The sequence below is a fragment of the Anastrepha obliqua genome, chromosome 2 (genome assembly GCF_027943255.1).
Source record: "Anastrepha obliqua isolate idAnaObli1 chromosome 2, idAnaObli1_1.0, whole genome shotgun sequence".
NCBI classification, from domain to species: domain Eukaryota; kingdom Metazoa; phylum Arthropoda; class Insecta; order Diptera; family Tephritidae; genus Anastrepha; species Anastrepha obliqua.
Genome location: NC_072893.1, coordinates 127595949 through 127615755, shown reverse-complemented (window position 1 = coordinate 127615755; position 19807 = coordinate 127595949). Strand labels below are relative to the sequence as shown.

The 19807-nt window shown below is 39.3% G+C and overlaps 2 protein-coding genes across 2 annotated transcripts in view; one reads left to right on the top strand and one right to left on the bottom strand.

Moving 5' to 3' along the window:
* LOC129238927 (uncharacterized) overlaps positions 1-12380 on the top strand; it is a 35691-nt gene extending 23311 nt beyond the window's left edge. Inside the window, exons 5-8 of the mRNA XM_054874163.1 lie at positions 6095-6271; positions 8908-9049; positions 11542-11788; positions 11882-12380. Of these exons, the coding sequence (XP_054730138.1) occupies positions 6095-6271; positions 8908-9049; positions 11542-11788; positions 11882-11969 (654 nt within the window). The 3' untranslated portion in view covers positions 11970-12380. The remainder of the gene's footprint in view (positions 1-6094; positions 6272-8907; positions 9050-11541; positions 11789-11881) is intronic.
* A 5506-nt stretch (positions 12381-17886) lies between these two features.
* LOC129237416 (V-type proton ATPase subunit D 1) lies at positions 17887-19692 on the bottom strand. Its single transcript, XM_054872158.1, has 4 exons — positions 19539-19692; positions 19292-19409; positions 18787-19150; positions 17887-18720 (listed from the first exon to the last, which is right to left on the bottom strand). The coding sequence occupies exons 1-4, from the start codon at positions 19577-19579 to the stop codon at positions 18503-18505; spliced, it is 741 nt and encodes a 246-aa protein (XP_054728133.1). The 5' UTR covers positions 19580-19692; the 3' UTR covers positions 17887-18502.
* Between the last annotated feature and the right edge of the window lie 115 nt (positions 19693-19807).

Here is a 19807-nt window from a genome sequence, read left to right as displayed (position 1 = left end):
TTCGCCTTTATCAAGGAAAAACTGTAAAATGTATCGAATTTGACATCCATTGCAACCACACTGTAACTCAAAACTGAACGGAATAAACAAAAAAAAAAAAAAAAAACAGCAAACGAGTTTTTAGTGTGAAATGTCACCTTGAGAACGAGCATAAACTTTAAATTGTTTGATCGATACTTTACGAGATATCGATCACTACAGCCATCTACCGAGAAAATAATGGATTTCTTTTTCCCCAAACTAATATAATATTTCGCACTGTATTCCATATAAATAATGGCACACTAAATTTTTAAATTTCTGGCGTAAGGTTTTTCCTTATATCTTCTAAGTGCTATCTCGAAAATCACCACATCTGCTCTGAAGCTTTGAATCTTTTTGATTGGTTGCTCGGTAGCTGCCTTGACCCTCTTCTTCTTCTTCTTAATTGGCGCGATAACCGCTTACGCGATTTTGGCCGAATTTAACAAAGCGCGCTAGTCATTTCGTTCTCGTGCAAACCGGCGCCAGTTGGACACACAAAGTGAACCAAGTCCTTCTCCAGCAATCCGCTGTTTTGACCCTAAGGACTAAAAAACAGGTTGGCTCTTCTTCTATTTTTTTTTGATGAACTTGCTTAAATTTCGTAAAATCTAAAACGAAGATCGGACCAACGTTTTATCTGTGTGCAAAATATTGTTTCTTTGTTTATTAATTATTTTTCCATTCACTAAATATTTACTTAAAAGTTTTTTGCTTAAATTTTGACTGTACTTTGCATCAATTTATAGCATTTTTTAAACTTTTTATTTTATTTTCGTATTTTAATGTTTTATTTTCTTTATTTCAAATATTTTTTATGTCTTTATCCGGAATAAATTTGTGTCAAAAACTTGCCTTGCCTGTAGTTATTACCTATTTTTCATTATTCTTTTTCGTATATAATTTTGCTTAATCACTCAGTTATTTTTTGGACCAAAATTCTTCACACAATTATCTATGTTTTTCGCGTTACAAGCAACCAAACAAAAAAAAATTGCTTTTTTCATACCAACACTCTTCAGTCACTCCATGCATCTCGGACATTTAACGTAGCTCTTTAGGGGAGCGGGGGGGCATTTGTATTACAAGTCTAAGTACTCGTATATCTGTAAAGTAGTAGGCAAATGGGTTGCAACTAACGCTTCCACGCTATTTTAAGCTTGCGGTTACGCCTGCCAACGGCTCTAGCCAGCCAGCTAACCAGCCAACCGTCCGTCCGCACGCCTTTTTGCTGTTACAGCTCTTTCGTCTAATTATGCTAAACGTTAGAACAGTTTTGTGGCCTTTTCCCTGCATAACAGTCACATTGTTGCTATTGTTGTTCAATTTTGTTATTGCCGTTGTTATTGTTGTTGTTCGCTGCATAGCAATTAAATATTCACCACTTTGGTTGAATATTTTGCTCCATAAATGCTGCCTCCTTCATATTACACTTGTTCTGCGAGATTAAATTAAGAGTTTGGAAGTTTTCGAGCGGCGACGGAAGTGCCGGAAAACAGTTGTTCGTTATTGTTTTATTGTTTGTTTTTTACTTGGTAGTGATTCGCATAGTTGAGTAGATTAAGAGGTCACAATAATTAGCCAAGAGTGAAATATTTTACATTAGCATATTTGACACGATTCTACACACACACATATACACCAAAACGTACTCGGGCACCGTTTGGAGGCAGCCAAGGGGTACATACATACATACGTGTGCTTCATTGTGTAGACTAACATTGCAACGATCCCACTTACGTTGAACGCACACAGTTTATCTGTGCAAGAAATGGGCCACAAAAGGTTCTATTGTCATGGCGCAGTAACTCGCTAACTGTTGGTATACCGTAAAGTATATGACGGTGCTTGGCGGTGACCTACTAGCCCGCAGTGGTTTCTTGATGCGCTTGCAAGGAGTGAGCGCATTTGCATTTTCATCGCTCTTGCTTCCACTCCCGCCAATCGCTCGCACTGATGATTCAGCAATACTCGCACGCTCGCACGGTAGCGTAAAAGTACAAGTAATAAATAAATAATTAAGATGCGCGTAGATGAATAGATTAAATGCTAGCAGTATAATGAAACAAAAGTGACTGCGGGCGCTTGATGGCGCACAGTGGCTGATTCCCATTCTCATTCTCTGCGCACAACCTATTTTGTTTGGGTTTTCATTGTTTTGATTTTCATTTTCATTTCGCTTTCATTTTGGTTAGGAGGTCAAAGATGTCAGCGGTACTTTTAATTTATTGCTTCTCGTTTTTCCTTCATTTATGCTCATGTCTGTGTGTGCTTTGTGTTTATTTATTTCAATTAATTTTATTTGTATATAATTCTGTCCAAGCTTCGCACGATAAATCACGTACGATTTCCTATGTTTATTTGCCCTACTCCTAAAAGCCCAAATGTCAACTGATGTCATTTGTTTTCACAGTTGCGGAAAACTGTTGACCTTTAGGAAGATTTATTATCACAAAGAAAATGTAAATAAAAAGTATAAATTGTCCCCGTTTACCATGTGCACAAACGAGATTAGTTTAAACGGAGATGATAAAAAGCTGGCGGCTAGCGGCTTTCGATGCAACACTTCTCTGCTTGCTAAGTGAAAAATTTATGTGTGAAGCAACAACCATCTAGCGATGTTCAAGCGACTTTGCTTTTAGCGGCTTAGCTTTCAACCGACATGCTTAGCCCAGTGCTCCCAAATATAAATAGGAATACTTTTTATCATATTTTCCATACTGTTTGGGGAGATGCTTTGAAATGCGTGTATGTACATAACAGTACCGAAAATGCATTATTTGCGCTGCCAATCAATTTTGTGTAAAAATTTCAAGCAAATCAGAGTAAAACTGGGGGAGTTATAGAACTATGACTGGAAGAATTTAGTCAGGCCAACTTGGTACTAGCGAGGCTTTAGCCTTATTTGATCGATTTTTTTTATTTTGTACCGATTTTGTTTTTTATTATGTTTATGTTTTTTGCATATTTAATAAAATGGTTAACGCTTCCGTAATTTTGTGTAAAAATTTGATGATGAACTTACAAAGCAATCGTTTTGCGAGGACATCACAAGTACATCTTAATTACATAGCCATTCCAAAGTGGAACTTGTTCACGCGTTCACATCGTACAAAAGCAGCACCGTTTAAAGCTAATAAATAATCAACTGAACTCTGCATGAACTTCCGTTTTCGCCGCTATTGTGCGATGTTTTTCCTTTAACATTCCATATTGTTTTACTCTGTATTAATTATAGTTTTTTCTGCCACCTGGGTGCCTTCATTTCCGTCAACGTAAGTGAATCTGCTTGTACTTGCGTGTATCCGATGGCGCGCCTTTGTTGCATTTTTTGCATTCAACTCGACGCTTTTTCTTAATGTGAAGCGCGATTTTTCACACATCAATTACGCTTGGCAAACCAAAGTAATGCAAACTACTCAGTAATAATAAATACGGTTGTGTGTATATATATGTGTGTGTATAATAATACACCCGCTTTGTGCAGATATTTTATTGTTTTCTTGTTTGCTTTTGTAGTTTTGACTTATGAGTCTTTTTATACTCCTTTATTACGGAAAAAACATTGAACTTGACACATGTCTGCATTTACCGCAAATGCATTCTGTGACTGCGTACGTCTCTCTCACATATACTCACACTTTTATGAACACTTACATTGAGTATTTGTATTGTTTTTGTTGTCGCTACATAACTTGATAGGGCATTGACGTACATAGTATGCATGTATGTATGCATTACATACCCGATTACGTATGTTGATCTGTAGAAAAACTTACAGCACATTGTTGGGCTATGAAATTTATCTCCGGAAAAATGTTAAGGCGATAAAAAATGTTAATTGATATGTGGCGTTAGGTACCTGAAAGGGAACTAACTAACTATTTTGTATTAAAATAAAAAAGAAGTGTTAGTTTTTTTTTGATGTCAACAGTGTCAAAATGTCACTGAAAGTCAATGTCAAACGAGCAACGTTTGGAAATTGTTTAAAATCACTACCAAAATTATGAGCCAGTGGTTGCTGTTTTTGTAACAGCATAAAAATTCGCCATAAATGTTTGGGAGATGCTGCTTGAATGATAGTCCTTGGCCAAGTATAAATCCGGGTCGTTCTGGTAATGTAGAAACGGTTGTCGTGGAAACGTTGAGTCGGAGGTCATAATCTTTAATCGGTCACAATAGTCGCAACACCAGTAAGGCAGGTCAGCTATAGTGCTTAAATTCGAGTCACCACATTTCTATGCCAGTGAGCTAACGCCCAGGGTTCGGCACTCGAAGTGTAACCAACTTCACACCGCGCGCGCAGCTGATGCACGGGAATCACCTGCCCGTTAGTTGGCTAAATGGCAGTCCAGAGTATTGTTTATAAGCGCTTGGAAGCATTTTGCCGAGGGTAAATGCGAAAAAAGAAAATCAGTAATGGATTTCAAACGTAGTAGTGTGAATGCATTATATTTGGTTGGAAAATCACAACCAGCGATTGTTCGTGAGTTCGAGCACCTTAAAGTAAATAAAGTTTTTTCTTATCGCACCAGTACTCGTTACAATGTTACTGGTAGCATCGCGAAACGTCATGGAGGTGGTCATCAAAAGACTGCAACGTCACGTGAAATGGTTCAAAAAGTGAAGAAATGACTTGAGCGAAATCCCCGACGAAGTGCTAATCAAATGGCGAAAGAACTTAAAATCTCACACCAAAGCAGCAACAAGTCACACTTGAGGGAGCGAAGGAGTTGCTTCGCTTGGCCGAAACCGGTAAATTTCCGAACATTGTGTTTTCTGATGAGAAAATTTTTCCAATTGAGTAATTCGTAAACTCCTAAAACGATAGAGTTCATTTGACTCACTGTTCATACGAGAATTTGAGTCACCGATTGGCCACCAAGAGGCAGCACCCGCCACTGGTAATGGTTTGGGCCGCTGTAACCGCAGATGGGCGCTCTCCAATCGTTTTCAACGAGCCTGACGTCAAGGTAAATGCGAAATATTATCGGGAAAATATTCTGGAGGTTGCTTTGAAGCCGTGCGCAGACAAACATTTCGGTGGCAGAGCATGGGCGTTTCAACAGGACTCGGCACCATCTCACAAAGCTCGTGCGAATCAAGAATGTCTAAAAAACAACGTTCAGAACTACATAACGCCCCCACAATGGCTTTCAAATTTACCAGACGCGAATCCGATGGATTATTCTCCTTGGGCTATTTTGGAGATCAAGGCCCGAACTAAAAGATTAATTGGTTATATTTCGAGTGCTGGACCCTGTAGTGATTAAAGTAACGTAAATTTTTGAGTTCAAAATGCGTTAAACCAGTCTATCCCACGCAATATAAAAGGTGTCGCAAAATTAATCATCCATCATTCGCCCACCACAAATCTGACATCGATCTTAGTTAGCAGACCACGCAAGACCCATTGCTGTCTTAATTGTCTATCCGAATCCGCATTTGGGCAGTGACACTTCTTCTTCCGAAGCTAATTGCACACGTATACCTTTAAGCCATTCTCCCTAGATTATCTTTCAAAGATGCAACTATGAAAAATGGTTTTGCGCCTTTTCTTTCAAAGGAAGTGCCTTTTTAGATTTTCACTTTTTGCCCAAAAGTACTGTTGCAGCTCATTACACTTCGCTTCGGTATCTTCGCAAATCTTTATTAAACGCCTTTTCCTTTACACACTTGAGTACATTTGTGTACATGTAAATATGTATGTATGTATGTAGGCATGTATGCATGTATGTACAAAAACTCCGTTAGTATGAACGAATACGTAAGTTCATCAAACTTATTAATAAATTTTTCATGGTGCTTATGTTGCGTCACGCTTCATATAGTGCAACTACTAAAGTAAATAAAGAAACAAAACAAAAAAACAACAACAACCCGCATATGCAATTTGAATCAAAACACTGAAGGCTTTCCTGAGGTGGAAAATAAAAATTGAGAAAATTACGAGCTAATAAACCGCAATCTAAGCGCTAAATTTTTTTAAAGCAATAATCCAAATCAATAAATCTTCCTCTTCCTGAGTTTTCGCATTCTTACTAACATTTTTAATATGTTTCTACGATTTCAGGTCATGCCGCCGTTGAATAAACATTTCAAACCACTCGACGAGGGCTGGTCAAAACAACAACCGGACGACTTGATGGAGAAAACATTCGCGGCCACGTTTCCAGCCTTCAAATTTCCCGATCGCGAACGTTTGCATGTGAGTTGTGGCGTGCAACTTTGCAAAGGCAAATGCCCGAACGTAAGTATATAAAATAAAAAGCAGGAAATTAGATTATTTATCATTAGATTAGCTTAGACGGGCGGGCTACTCTTAGATTAGGTTGAAACGGTTGCCCAAGGAATGAGCACACTTGGACGAAGATCAACGGATTCGTTATTTGTGATACCATTGTGAAGGAGGTGAGGTGAAAGAGAAAACCTATGGGATGAAAGGAGAGGGCTGGGAGAGGTGGTGGTGGGATGGCTAGCAGGATGGATTTAGAGTGTGTGGATTATGAACGATCGGGCTACTCTTAAAAAGCGTTCATTCATGGCCACAGAAGCCCGCTATGAAACTTAGGAAATATTTTCAGAGCTCTATATATTCATGTCTTAAAAGGATCCCAATCAGCTCCTTCCGTAAGTTTGTGATATTTCTCAGAAATCTGTGAATTTTTAGAAGTGGGGGACATTTCTACAGAAAGCGCATAATAGACTCTACCTCGTCTCTACAACTTCTACAGAAATAATTATTCACGGCACTACCAACCCGGCGGCCATTTGCCTTATTGTTCAGTGCACGTTGCTTTTCCGAATCTCCTGAGCTTGGTCGCAGAAACGGCAAGAGTCCGTAGACCGAATCCCGATCAAGTGCAGATGACTTCGCAGTCTGCAGTGGCCTGTGAGGATGCCCGTGAGCATTCTCAGATTATCCTTGGGGAGGGTTATGACTTTTTTAAACTTCTTTGGTTGTACCCTCCCAGTAAGAATTTCGTCTGTCGTAGCCTCAAAGTTTGGTGCCAGTAAACCTCCCTTAGCTTTAGCTCTTCACTCCTGAGTTTCTCCTTGACTGTGTGTTGTCCCATGGCAAGGAAGGGCTCGTGTTCTATTACAGGGGAGGCCGTAGCATGTAGCAGTAGTGTATATCACCGGTCGTCTTCGTGTAGCTCATCTAAAGGTAGGCCCAGGAAACATGCAGTTTCAACAGGTTGGGAGAGGGATGTTAGATGAGTGGGTTTTAAGGGGCATATGAAAAGGGGGTTAGTGTCGTGCGGAATGCCTTCACATGCAGGACCTATGTTTGGTATGTCGGGGTCAAATCTGGATAAGTAGGAGTTTAACCTGCTACAATATCCAGAACGTAAGGCCGTAGCTTCTCTTGCCAATGCGTCCGCTCCTTCTTTCCAAATTATACCCCTGCCGGATTCAATTGTGCATTCCTAATAGATTAAGCTGCTCTATACACTCAGGTATCAGTGAGGATTTGATTTCATAGGACTATAGGGCCATGAGTGCCGTCTGACTGCTGTCGCTCAGAATGGCAATTCGCTCATTCCGGACATTCCTGTCTAAGTTTATTTCTGCACATAGACAAATGGCATACATCTCCGCTTGAAAGTTGCTTGGAAAACTGCCCATCGGTGTAGACCGTTTGTTTCCGGTGCCGTAAATTTCAGCGCCTATGCCTTCTGGGGTCCTCGAGTCATTTGTGTACCAGTGCAGGGTACATTCCTGGAGTTTCTTTTCAAATGCAAGTCTACTCCAGTTCAACTTATTGTTCAGTTCACTTCTGAACTTCTTCTCAAATTTTATCACCTTAGCGATATCATCCCTGGGTAGCTGGGTGAGTGGGAGTTGCAGTTTTAGCACTTCCATGTTTTTAGATAACAGCGCTTTTCCTCTCATTATTTTTGTGAATTACCCAATACTACCAAATAAATATGAAATAAGAACAACAAAAAAATTAACACATATTTGTTTCGCAATTATTTGCACGCACTTTACAAACAACCAGTACGTACGCCCATACATGCACACATACAATCGCGTGTAAATATTTTGTAATTAAATTGTAAATTGTTTGAGCAACCAGCTTAAGAAATATATGTAGAAACCAACAACAATAAAAGTACTACAACAACAAGAGTCTGGTGTGTGGTTTTTGGAATGCCATAATTTTGGCGCGAGTTGAATGGCTCACGCCTTTGCACGGAGAGTGGCGATCGGCAGGAAGTGGGGGTTGACCATTTGCCTGGAGCGTGTGAGTAACAAAGCGTTACACATTTTTTAAACAAGCAGGCATGAGTTGGCGCTTTATAACCTCAAACTCATTACGTTTATTTGCATTCATTTACATACATACATCAATTTTGCAGCCATTGTTGTTGGTATTGCGTTCGAAATGAACTGAAGCCGCACATTACCCACTGCGTTGGCGCTGTGCACGCATGCGCTTTGCTCGCAAGTGCTCACAGTGCGCGAGTGGGTGAACAATACTCGCGGTGATGGTTCGAAACAAGCCTCCAGCGAGATGAGCTTGAAGTAGCCTAAGCAGCCAAATAATAGGTAATTGCGCGCGAGCTCCAAGGTGTTGTTGTTGGTTGTTTCAATGTTTTCTACTTGTTAATTCGAGTAATTAAGTGATATGGCAGCACAACTCGAGGCCAATTAACATGTTGCAAATGCTAGAAAAAGCAAGCGCTTTTATTATTGCAACATTTTTTAGTAATTCTTTTTTTTTATTGTTTTTTGTACTCTCTATAGGCGAGTTGAATGTTTATGTAAACTTTCGATTTCATTTCGAATTGTTGCAGTAATTAAATTAATGCAAGCGTTATTCATAGGTGTATGTATGGGTGCACCAACTTTTTTCTAAAAGCATTGTTTCTATTGTAGGTGAATTGTCGCAGCTCGGAGCCGTTACAGCTGAGCGCTGATAAGCATTTGGCACGCATCGAAGTCTTCAATTCATTGGCGGTGACGGCGCCGCAAATAGAAGTGGACCGATTGCGCTACGATCGTCGCTATAATATGAGTGGTGAGTGGTGAAGATGCGGGGTGGTAAAATTAAAGAGAAAAAATGAAAATGCTAAAAAATTGCTGAATAAATGTTTTATAATAAAAAGCATTGAACTATGAAAGATATGAATAATGGAATGGACAAAAGTAAAAAAAGAGGGAATACATTTATTCTAATTCAAAAACTTACAACTTCTTTAATATATTAAACTAAATTTAATTGGCTATTTTGAATTTAATTTAATTTTTGAAGTGAAAACTTCTTTAGAATCGTTGGGAGTGATTTGAGACTCGATAAACGAAAAAGCGACACTCTTGGCTACGAAGCGTTATATGTTGATATACATATATGTGTGTGGCTGCGTACTGCTGAGCCACGCTAGTATAGTGAGTATTGTAGTATGTATACTACACTGCCTATTACTTGCTTTGGTGTTTAGTTCAAGCGTCATACGTATGTATGTTTGTATGTATGCTAGTACGTATATGTGCGCGCCTGGGTATTACGGAGCCACGGTGAGCGAGAAGGCATTATGTATACCTAATACTTGCTTAGACCAAGCGTCCTGCGAATGTTTGTGTGTATGTTAGTACGTCTGTGTAATATACGAGTTACGACGCTCATAATAGCAACCGCGTGTGCTGTATTGCGTCCGTATTTTTATATTCGTAAATGTTTTCATTTTTAAATATTTACCGCAATTATGCCGAAAAATAATGCAGAAAAGTGTCGTGAATATCGACAGAAAAAAAAAAACAAAAAGAAAATAAAACTAAAAACCAGATTGCGCAATGGAAAAACAGTTTTAATTGTGGCAATTTATATTTCACCGAATCAATCAATAAATAGCATCACGGAATTCATTCACGAAAATTTAATAAAGTATACACCAGAAGCATTGCGGATACTTAGAAAAGATTACGATAAAGTTCCAATGATTTTAAGTGGCGATTTTAACGTAAATTTTGCATTGGACACAGCGGTTCCTTTAATTGACTTTCTCAATACAACATTCAATTTAAAAATGTGTAACAATCGCACTGAATCGACAACACGATCAAATACAACAATTGACGCGGTATTTCAAAGATATGTTGACAACATCGAAACCAAAGCATTTGTATCACATTTTAGCTATCATAAGCCGCTCGTATCATTTGTTGAAATTGAAAACATTAAGGATGAATAATAATAAAATGAAGAAAATAAAATATGAACTTTATAGGAATATTATAATGAACCTATAATTATCCCGCTCCTAATGCTGCTTTCGTCTCATTCTCTCTCAGTTTGTTTTACGGAAGGTTTCACTTCTATCGAGTCTAACCGTTAGACTGGTACTTTTTTTTAATTTAATTTAATTTTTATTTAATTTTATTTTAATATAGTCTAGTCTGTTTTATTTATTGTTTTTTTTTTATTATTATTTTTTTAATTAATTTTGTTCTATTTCATTTAATTTTAATTTAAATTGTTTTGTTTCATTTCATTTATTTTACTTTAATTGTTTTCATAATATATTATTTTATTTTATTTTATTTCTTTTCATTTTATTTGGTTTTACATGTTTCATTTTATTTATTTATTTATTTTTTTATTTTACTTTATTATGTTATATTTAACTTAATTCAATATGTTTTAATTTATAATTTTGTTTTATTTGGTTTCACTTAATTTACGTTTTACTTTATTTATTTTCATGTTATTTTATTTTATTTTAATTAATTTTTAGCCGAATGGGTTGTTGCGTGACTACCATTCGAAATTCACAGAGAGAACGTAGGTTCGAATCTCGGTGAAACACCAAAATTAAGAAAACGTTTTTTCTAATAGCGGTCGCCCATCGGCAGGCAATGGCAAACCTCCGAGTGTATTTCTGCCATGGAAAAGCTCCCCATAAGAATATCTGCCGTTCGGAGTCGGCTTAAAACTGTAGGTCCCTCCATTTGTGGAACAACATCAAGACGCACACCACAAATACGAGGAGGAGCTCGGCCAAACACCCAAAAAGGGAATACGCGCCAATTATATTAAATTAAATATATATATAATTAATATATATATATATATATTTAATTGAATATAGTTGGCGCGTATTCCCTTTTTGGGTGTTTGGTATATATATCTATATATACATATATATTTATTGTAATATAATTTTAGTCTATTTTAATTTTATTTTTCTAATTATTATTTTTTTGTTACATTTTATTTTATTCCGTTTAATTGTAATTTATTCAATTCAATTTAATTTTACTTTATTTTAATTTGTTTTATTTTTTTTTTTCATAACATGGTTGAATTGTCTTTAAGTTTTTCTAACTTTATTTTATTTTACCTTAAGTTCTTTTTCTTTTTCTATTTTTATTTAATTTTCTTACTTTAATTAAGTTTTCTTGTAATCCTCTTTAACCAGTAATTTTATTTAAGTTTCTATTTTTTTGTAAATTGTATTGATTTTTTATCTTAATTCTTAGTTTTCTAATTTTTAAATTTTCCAACCAATTCAGCCGAAGAATACCCGCCCCACATTCGTCAAATTCATAGCGACGGCACCCTTTGTCTGTCCGTCTCCAAGTTAGCCATCTCGTTCTGCGTGCTAGGCCTCATCTTTCTGGTGGCCGTGATTGTGGCAATTTATTCGCTGATACGTGCGCGTCGTCGTTCCACGGGCAGTACTTGTGCGTTGACGCCGCCTAGCAGTGGGGCGGGCCATGTGCAGCGTGCAGAGCTCTGCACATCGATGTTCTCATCAAGGTAAGGAAGAAAAGCTTCGAAATGTTTCTAATGTATCTTCATTCATTTTAAATTTCATGAACTGTTTTTAAAAATGTATTTTCTACTTTGCAGCAGCGAATCAGCGCAATCGGCACGCTTTGGCAGCAAGCTGCTAATGCCCTACTACCCGAATACGTTGCCTTATGGCAGGGTCTACTAATTTTCTGAACTACACACGAATATAGGAGCTATTTCTTTAAGTTTTTAGTTTTAAGCTTCTCATTTCGCTCATCATCTAAAGACTGATTTTTGTAATATAATTTTATTCTCAGCGAATGCTTTGAAAAAAAAAAAACAAAGAAAAAAATAGTAATAATACTGTCCGAAAAAATTTGATTTTCCAAACACCCAATGCAATAATACTCTAACACTGTTTTACTATTAGGCATTAAGTAGCTGTTACGAAAGAAATTCGAAAACATTTTATAAACCATTTGTTAATGTAGAAAATGTTTTTTGACTTTTCTTTCTAAATATTGGTTTAAGGTTAATTAATTTTGAATAAAATGTAGCAGAAAAGCGAAGTGAAAGCTAGCACTAGGATAAGAACTTATTTGTTTTTCAAGAAATTACTTATCAATTCAACAAATGTTATATTATATAACCAAAAAATAAATTTATTTAATTTTTAGAGCTTCAAAGCTAAAGTCATATTAATGACTGTTGGAAAGAAATATTTCCTATAAATGAAGATTTATTTTAATATTGAAAAACTATATCAAAAACTTAAGATCACTCATGAACTTAACGTCACAACATTAGGAAAAGATAAACACTTAAAATATAAAATAAAGTTAATTTGCTAGAATGAAGCCCGATTTTTAAAAAATGTGAAAAAACTAAAATTCAAAATATATCCACTCGTCCTAAATTATACGCTATCAAGCAAGTATTGGTGGCGGCTATCGTGGTTCAAATTAAAAATATTTAAAATATTAATTTTTTTTATTAAAAAGTTCCTTATTAAAAATGAATTTTGAAAAATTTTTCTGAACTATAAATTTGTATTTTAAATTTTGGAAAAAAATACTTTCTAGTAAAATTATTCATTATATATGAACAACATAGGTTTTCTTAAACAAAATACACCCAAAGAGTTTTTCTTATATGCTTTATTTTTACTTCACTGGTGTAGGTATTTACACATAATTTCTAATTTGTTCTCGAAATAGTTATTTTGCAGGTTACTTACAACGAAATATAATTTATAACGAAGTAAAAGAAATATATGTATAGCTAATTTTTATTTACATATCTGGAGAAAAGGAGAAATGCCTGATTAATTTTGTTGGTGGGTAGTTTTTGGTGTTGAGTAAAAATGCCTATCTGAAGAAAAGGAGAAATGCTTGATTAATTTTGTTGGTGTATAGTTTTTGGTGGCCGAGTGAAAATTCTAATAACAGGACTTCGTTTTTGTGCAACTAAAGTGTTGTATTTCTACTCTCACGCTTTCCGTGAACTATTTCTGGGAAAATTTTGTATGTAAACATTTTGTAGGCAAAATTGCTAAAATTAATATGGTAAATTTCATAATACAGCATTTGAAGGAGCTGTATGTCTTTTGCGATCACTTTTTTCTTCACACCTTTTTTCGAAACTCTGTTTACTATAAATTTATTTCTAGTATATTATATTTCTTTTTAGGCTAGAAGAAAAGTTTATAAGCGAATATAATTCCGAGAGTATTGAGAATATGGCGTCCAGAAAAGGGGCTACATTTTATGTGTGTTTTATTTCATAAATTTTAGCAGGGCGCTTCCAAGAGTATTTTTCTTGCCAGATTCTGCATATTTCATCCACTCTATGCTTTAATTTGTGTCTGGAAACGTCTAAAGTTAACAGGTTTATGGCCTTTCAAGAATAAAAAACAAATAAATAGCGCATAAATTTCTTTGAGGTGTTTGGCCGAGCTCCACCTTCTCGTCTTGTTGTTGTTCCATAATGTAGAGGAACCTATAGCTTTAAGTCCACTCCGAACGGTAAATAGTTTTTTATGAGGAGATTTTTCTTGGCATAAATACAATCGGAGGTTTGCCATTGTCTGCCGAGGGGCGACCACTATTTTCTTTACATTACATAAGAGTTAACTGTACACAAATTTTTATAGATGTAACATAGATGTTATGTGTATAAATGTTATGTAGCTCCATCGCATACAATGTGTACGATTGCAACTAAAGGATTTGAACAACAGCCCCTGAGGATAGGCTTTGAGTTTTTATAACTAAAGTGCCGAAAAAAAATTCTCCTTTCGATGCACATTTTTGAATTTCTGGGAAAAGTTTTATATGCAAACATACCCAAACCATAGATTTTTTCATTCTCCCTGCGCTTAACCTTACGAGTAAACGTTTCGGTGCAAAATTTCCAAAAATAAAATACTTTACATGCGAAGAAGATTAACAGTTGGTTCTACGTTACCGGAATGACTCGGGTTTTTCCCGACCAAGGGCTGCCGCCCCAGTATATTAGCCCTGTCTAGTGTACCGTATTTTACCCCCAATCTTACGTCACAGGAGCAACTCATTGCAGCCAGTTTGCTCCAAATACTTCTCTTCCGGGCTGGCGTCGAACTCAACCCCGGACCAGAGGTATTCTACTGCTGCATTTGCCACAAACGGCTCCACCCGAACTCCACCTCGGTTAGGTGTAACCAGTGCAACGGGTGGTGCCATCTTAAGACCTGCTCAGGCCTTAAGACACACAGGGAGTGGTCCACAAGGTATGTGGCCACGTGTTGCTCCCGCTCACAAGCGGCCCCTGCCTCTACGGCTACACTGCCCTCAGTGCCGGCACATCACACTGCCGCCACACACGAGCAACACAACTCCCTTTCAAACCCTCAACCCTCCTGCTCCTACCCCAGTGCGGGGACAAACCAGCAGCTCTTGGTCCCTCGCACAGTCTGCTCCGTGTGTCAGACCGTAGTTCCTCGGAACTTGACAACAGTCCAATGCAATTCTTGCAGTGGCTGGTGCCATTCGGAGGTGCTCCGGCCTGCACACCACCCGTGAGTGGACACTCGACTACGTTGCCCCCTGCTGTAGAGCTCTGCACCCGCAACCGGCCGCAGTGGCGCGGCCACCAGCCAACATCAGGCCACAACCTTTGTTGCGGAATGCACAGCACGACCAACGCAGACAACATCACGCATCCCTCACCTCCCGAGTTACGACAACCCTCCCGCGAAGCTTCAAGCTTCTGCAACTAAACTGCAACGGACTTACGAGCAAGATTGACGAGATAGTCGACTTCATGAGCCGGTTCGGAATTAAGATAGGTGCGATCCAGGAGATAAAACTGCACGCTAGCTCGCCCCTGATCGCGAGCGAGATAACGGTGGTGGCCTAGCGTTCATAGTCCACCATTCAGTGCAGTATCGTCTTATCGATGAAGGCATCGACCGCAGGGACAGCACCTTAGAACGTCAAGGTATAGCTGTCCGGTCAGGCGATGCCGAGCTCGAAATATATAATATTTACATATCCCCTGTCACCTGCTGTCCGGCAGGATATCTCCCTGCTATTGGTGCGCTCATCAGGGGAGAAAACCGATTGGTAGTAGGTGACTTTAACGCGCATCACGATCTTTGGCATTCAAGCCTTCCAAATGATCGTAGGGGACAGCTATTGGCAGAGCAGATAGACGATTCGACGTTCAGCACTGTAAACGACGACGCCCCCACCAGGGTAGTGGGCAACTGTAGCAGCTCGCCTGACATAACAATTGCTAGCGCTGGTCTGATAAATAGCATAACCTGGCGACCTATGCTATCGCTTGCATCAGACCACTTGCCCATTATCATCTCGATCGAGAAACCTGCCGACTTTGTTTCCGCGGATCACCGGTCATACATCAACTTTAACAAAGCTGATTGGACCAGATTCGCAGAATTTACTGAGGACATCTTCGCAGCCCTACCCACTCCCACCGATGTGCGCGCAGGCGAACGCGCATTCCGCAAGGCGATCACAGCCCCCGCGGCTCGCTTCATACCTGCTGGACGGATCCGGGAATTACGTCCCAATTTCCCTGCTGAAGCAGCCGTTCTGGCGAACGAGCGTGACCGTCTACGCCAGGCCGATCCCGGGGTTCCTTATGTAAAGGGCCTCAATTTGGAGATCCGGCAACTGGTCACCCAATACAAGCGGACCAAATGGGTAGAGCATCTGAAGTCCTGTAACTTCACTTGTGAGCAAGCTCTGGTCCACCGTAAGGTCCCTGTCGAACCCGACGAAGCACAACGACAAGGTGGATATCACCTTCAACGGTCGTACTTCGTCGGATCCGAAGAGATGCGCGAGCTATTTTAGCCGGCAATTTATACTAGTAGAATTCCTCACCCAGGGTTTTCAACCTGTCCATGGCCACTCTCATCATTCCTGATAAGTGGAAATTAGGGAGAGTGGTCCCACTACTGAATCCTGGGAAACCCGCCAACCAAGGGGAGTTTTATCGTCCGATAACTCTCCTTTCCCCAGTAGTGAAGACGCTTGAAGCCCTTCTACTCCCACTCATCACAGAACACCTGACTCCAGCCCCACATCAGCATGGTTTCCGAAGAGTGCACAGCACCACCACTGCACTCACCGCCATAAACACCCAGGTAAACCGTGGACTAAACCAAAACCGCCCCTGCGAGAGGACCGTCCTAGCAGCGTTGGACCTACAAAAGGCTTTCGATACAGTCAGCCACGCCACGCTACTTGATGACATTTTACAGTCGACACTCCCGCCAGGGCTGAAGAGGTGGACCGCGAACTACCTGAGTGGTCGTTACTCGTCGGTGATATTTCGAGACCAAACTTCAAAACAGAGAAAAATAAAGCAAGGAGTACCGCAGGGTGATGTCCTTTCACCCTTGCTTTTTAATTTCTATATTTCGAAACTCCCACAGCCACCAAAGGGAGTCTCACTGGTCTCATACGCCGACGACTGCACGATAATGGCGTCGGGCAATGACAGTGATGGACTATGCGCCAAAGTAAACGACCACCTCGCCCGCTTTTCTCGCTTCTTCACTGCGAGAAACTTAAAACTTTCTCCCACTAAATCTACGGCGACCCTTTTTACCACCTGGACAAAGGAGGTCAAGCTGCAACTTCAGGTGCACGTCGATGATACCCCAATACCGACGGTAAATAACCCAAGAATATTGGGAGTCACCTTTGACAGCTTGCTCTCCTTCTCAGCGCACATAACCGCTATTGCAACGAGAGTACAGAATCGCAACAAGGTCCTCAAGTCGCTTGCCGGCAGCACTTGGGGCAAAGACAAAGAAATGTTGCTGTCGACTTTCAAAGCAATAGGCCGACCGGTTCTAAACTATGCTGCGCCTGTCTGGTCGCCTGGAACCAGTGACTCGCAGTGGACGAAGCCAAAAATACTGCAATTAGGACCGCGACAGGATGTCTCCTGATGTCCCCAATCCAACACCTGCATGACGAGGCTCACATGCTCCCTGTAAAGGAGCACAACAAAATGCTCGGCAAGCAGTTTCTGCTAGGGTGTTACCGCAGGCCTCACCCATGCAGACACCTGCTTGTGCCTGAGCCACCTCCCAGGCACATCAGGAGACATCTCCTTAATTACGTGGACGAGATCCAGGACAAAACTGACCGCAACCTACTGGACCGGACAGTATTTAGACAGTCAATAAACGACATCCACCGAGAGACCGTCACCATCTTCATAAACTCCGTCCTGTGAATGCCGTAATCCGAGTCCAACCACCACCTATCGCAGACGAAGAGCTCCAGCTTCCCCAAGAGTCCCGCGTAACTTTGGCACAATTACGTTCTGGGTACTGTAGCAGGTTAAACTCCTACCTATCCAGAATCGACCCCGACGTACTAAACATATGTCCGGCATGTGAAGGCACCCCGCACGACACTAACCACCTTTTCACATGCCCTATAAAACCCACTCATCTAACACCTCTCTCCCTCTGGACCCAACCCGTCGAAACAGCTCGTTTCCTGGGCCTACCGTTAGATGAGCTAGACGAAGACGACCGGTAACTACACTACACTGACAGGGCGAAGATACTGCTACAACAACAAAAAAGTTCTTAAATAAACATTTTATAATGCAAGTATTGCAGTTTGTTTATTTCACTGAACAGAAACGAGCGTATTTTTACTCGCTTACACGTTTAGCAATATTTTTTATTGCATTTCAACGTATTAACGCCTTTTTTATTTAGTTTAACTAATGTTAGAAATTAAAAGAATCACATCTAATATCATTTTAATTACATAAAACATCAAATTTAGTACAATATGTTCATTATTAACAGGTATATAGCTGACGAATATCTTATAAATGGAATAAAGGATTTACATATGCGCCTTTTGTTGTTGTCTTATAAACGCAAAACTCACCAGCAAAATCAGTTTTATATTTATATCAAATTTCTGTGTTTCTTTTTTTTCAAGTGGGATGAATACTGTTTAAACTGTAATATTTAATTTATTGTTGTATGCATTTCAACTAAATAGTAATTCTCGCTTTATGGCGTGTTTTGGAAACAAAAACAGTATATCAAATATATACACTTGAAATAATGCACGAACATTCGATTACAGAAAATACTTAACGCCTTCTCTTGCCTTGCTATTAGCCAAAATATAATTAATAGTTTTTTCTTTAATATTGTTTTCCTTGGTATATATGCATGTGAGTATGTGTAGTTTAGAAGAGCACATCATCATCGCCTTCGTCCAATATATTGGCTTGCTGGCGCACATCGATACCCTGCTCGAGCAGTTGTGCTTTAATAGCCTCTGCCTTTTTGCGCGCAATTCGTTTCTTATCTTGAATTTTTTTCAAACGGTAAAATTCCTCACGCTCCAACTCGTCTAATTCAGAGATGATGTAAGCGAGTGTACGATCGATGCGTGGAATGATGACTATAACAGTAAAATATAAAAAATATGTATTTTGCAGGTAAATCTTTGTTGCTTGATTTTTCTTACCATGCTCAATGGCGTTAACTCTTCTATTGGTGATTTTAATAACCTCATCTAATGTAACGAATGAAGTTTGCAGCGATGCCAACTCAACTAAAAGTTTTACAGCGCTTTGGTAGTTCTTCTTCAATTTGGCCAGCTGCTGGCCACCACGCGCCAACCCAGCAAATTCGTATGTGTCAGAGCCATCTTGATAGGATTCGAATACGGGCAGTGTTACACCGGCGACGTTATCTTTCTTTGTGCGGATCTTAATCTGGGCCTTGGTCACATTTTGCAAGACCACCTGATTGAAGTCACCAGTGGTGAATTTGGCCTCGGCAAGCGAGAACGCAGCCTCCTTCATGACATCACCCATAAGGGTTTTCGTCTAGCAAATAAGAATTACACCAATTGAGCAGATTTATAAACGTCACGTCGAAGTAAGCCACACACGCCCAGTTAAAATATCTTATCAGGGTCATGTGGAAATTATGTGGCCTACTGCGCGCTATTGATTGATAGAACTCACCTCTATAATTTTACCCAAAATCATACGGAAACGCAATTGCAGTGCATCCGCCTTCTTCTTAAGTAGACCATGACCCTTTTGTGCGCCAGCCAAACGCGACTTCATCAACATCTGAGCACTGAAATTAGAGAAATTCAGAAAAACAAGATATTAGAATTGCAAAGTCGAAGAAATTGAAACACTTGATAAGCCCACTAAACATTGTTTAAAATGTTTTCTCTATAATTAAATTGCTGTGCTGGCTTACCCACGAGATGGGAAAATCGGTAGCCTGTCCTTGCCTGACATTTTGTATAGTTTTTTAACTGATTTTCCACTAAAATTTCGCTGAAAAAATTGTGCACAAACGTAGCGCAAAATATGAGACAAGTCGATGGGTCAGCTGACAAACGTCAGCAGAAATGTCATATGACCTACAAGCAAGCGACATCTATAGGGTAGCAGGTAGTTGCTACAGCGTCATCTATTAGTGGAAGTTTGGGCATCAGCTGAAGAACAAAATTATGGTAAAAAATC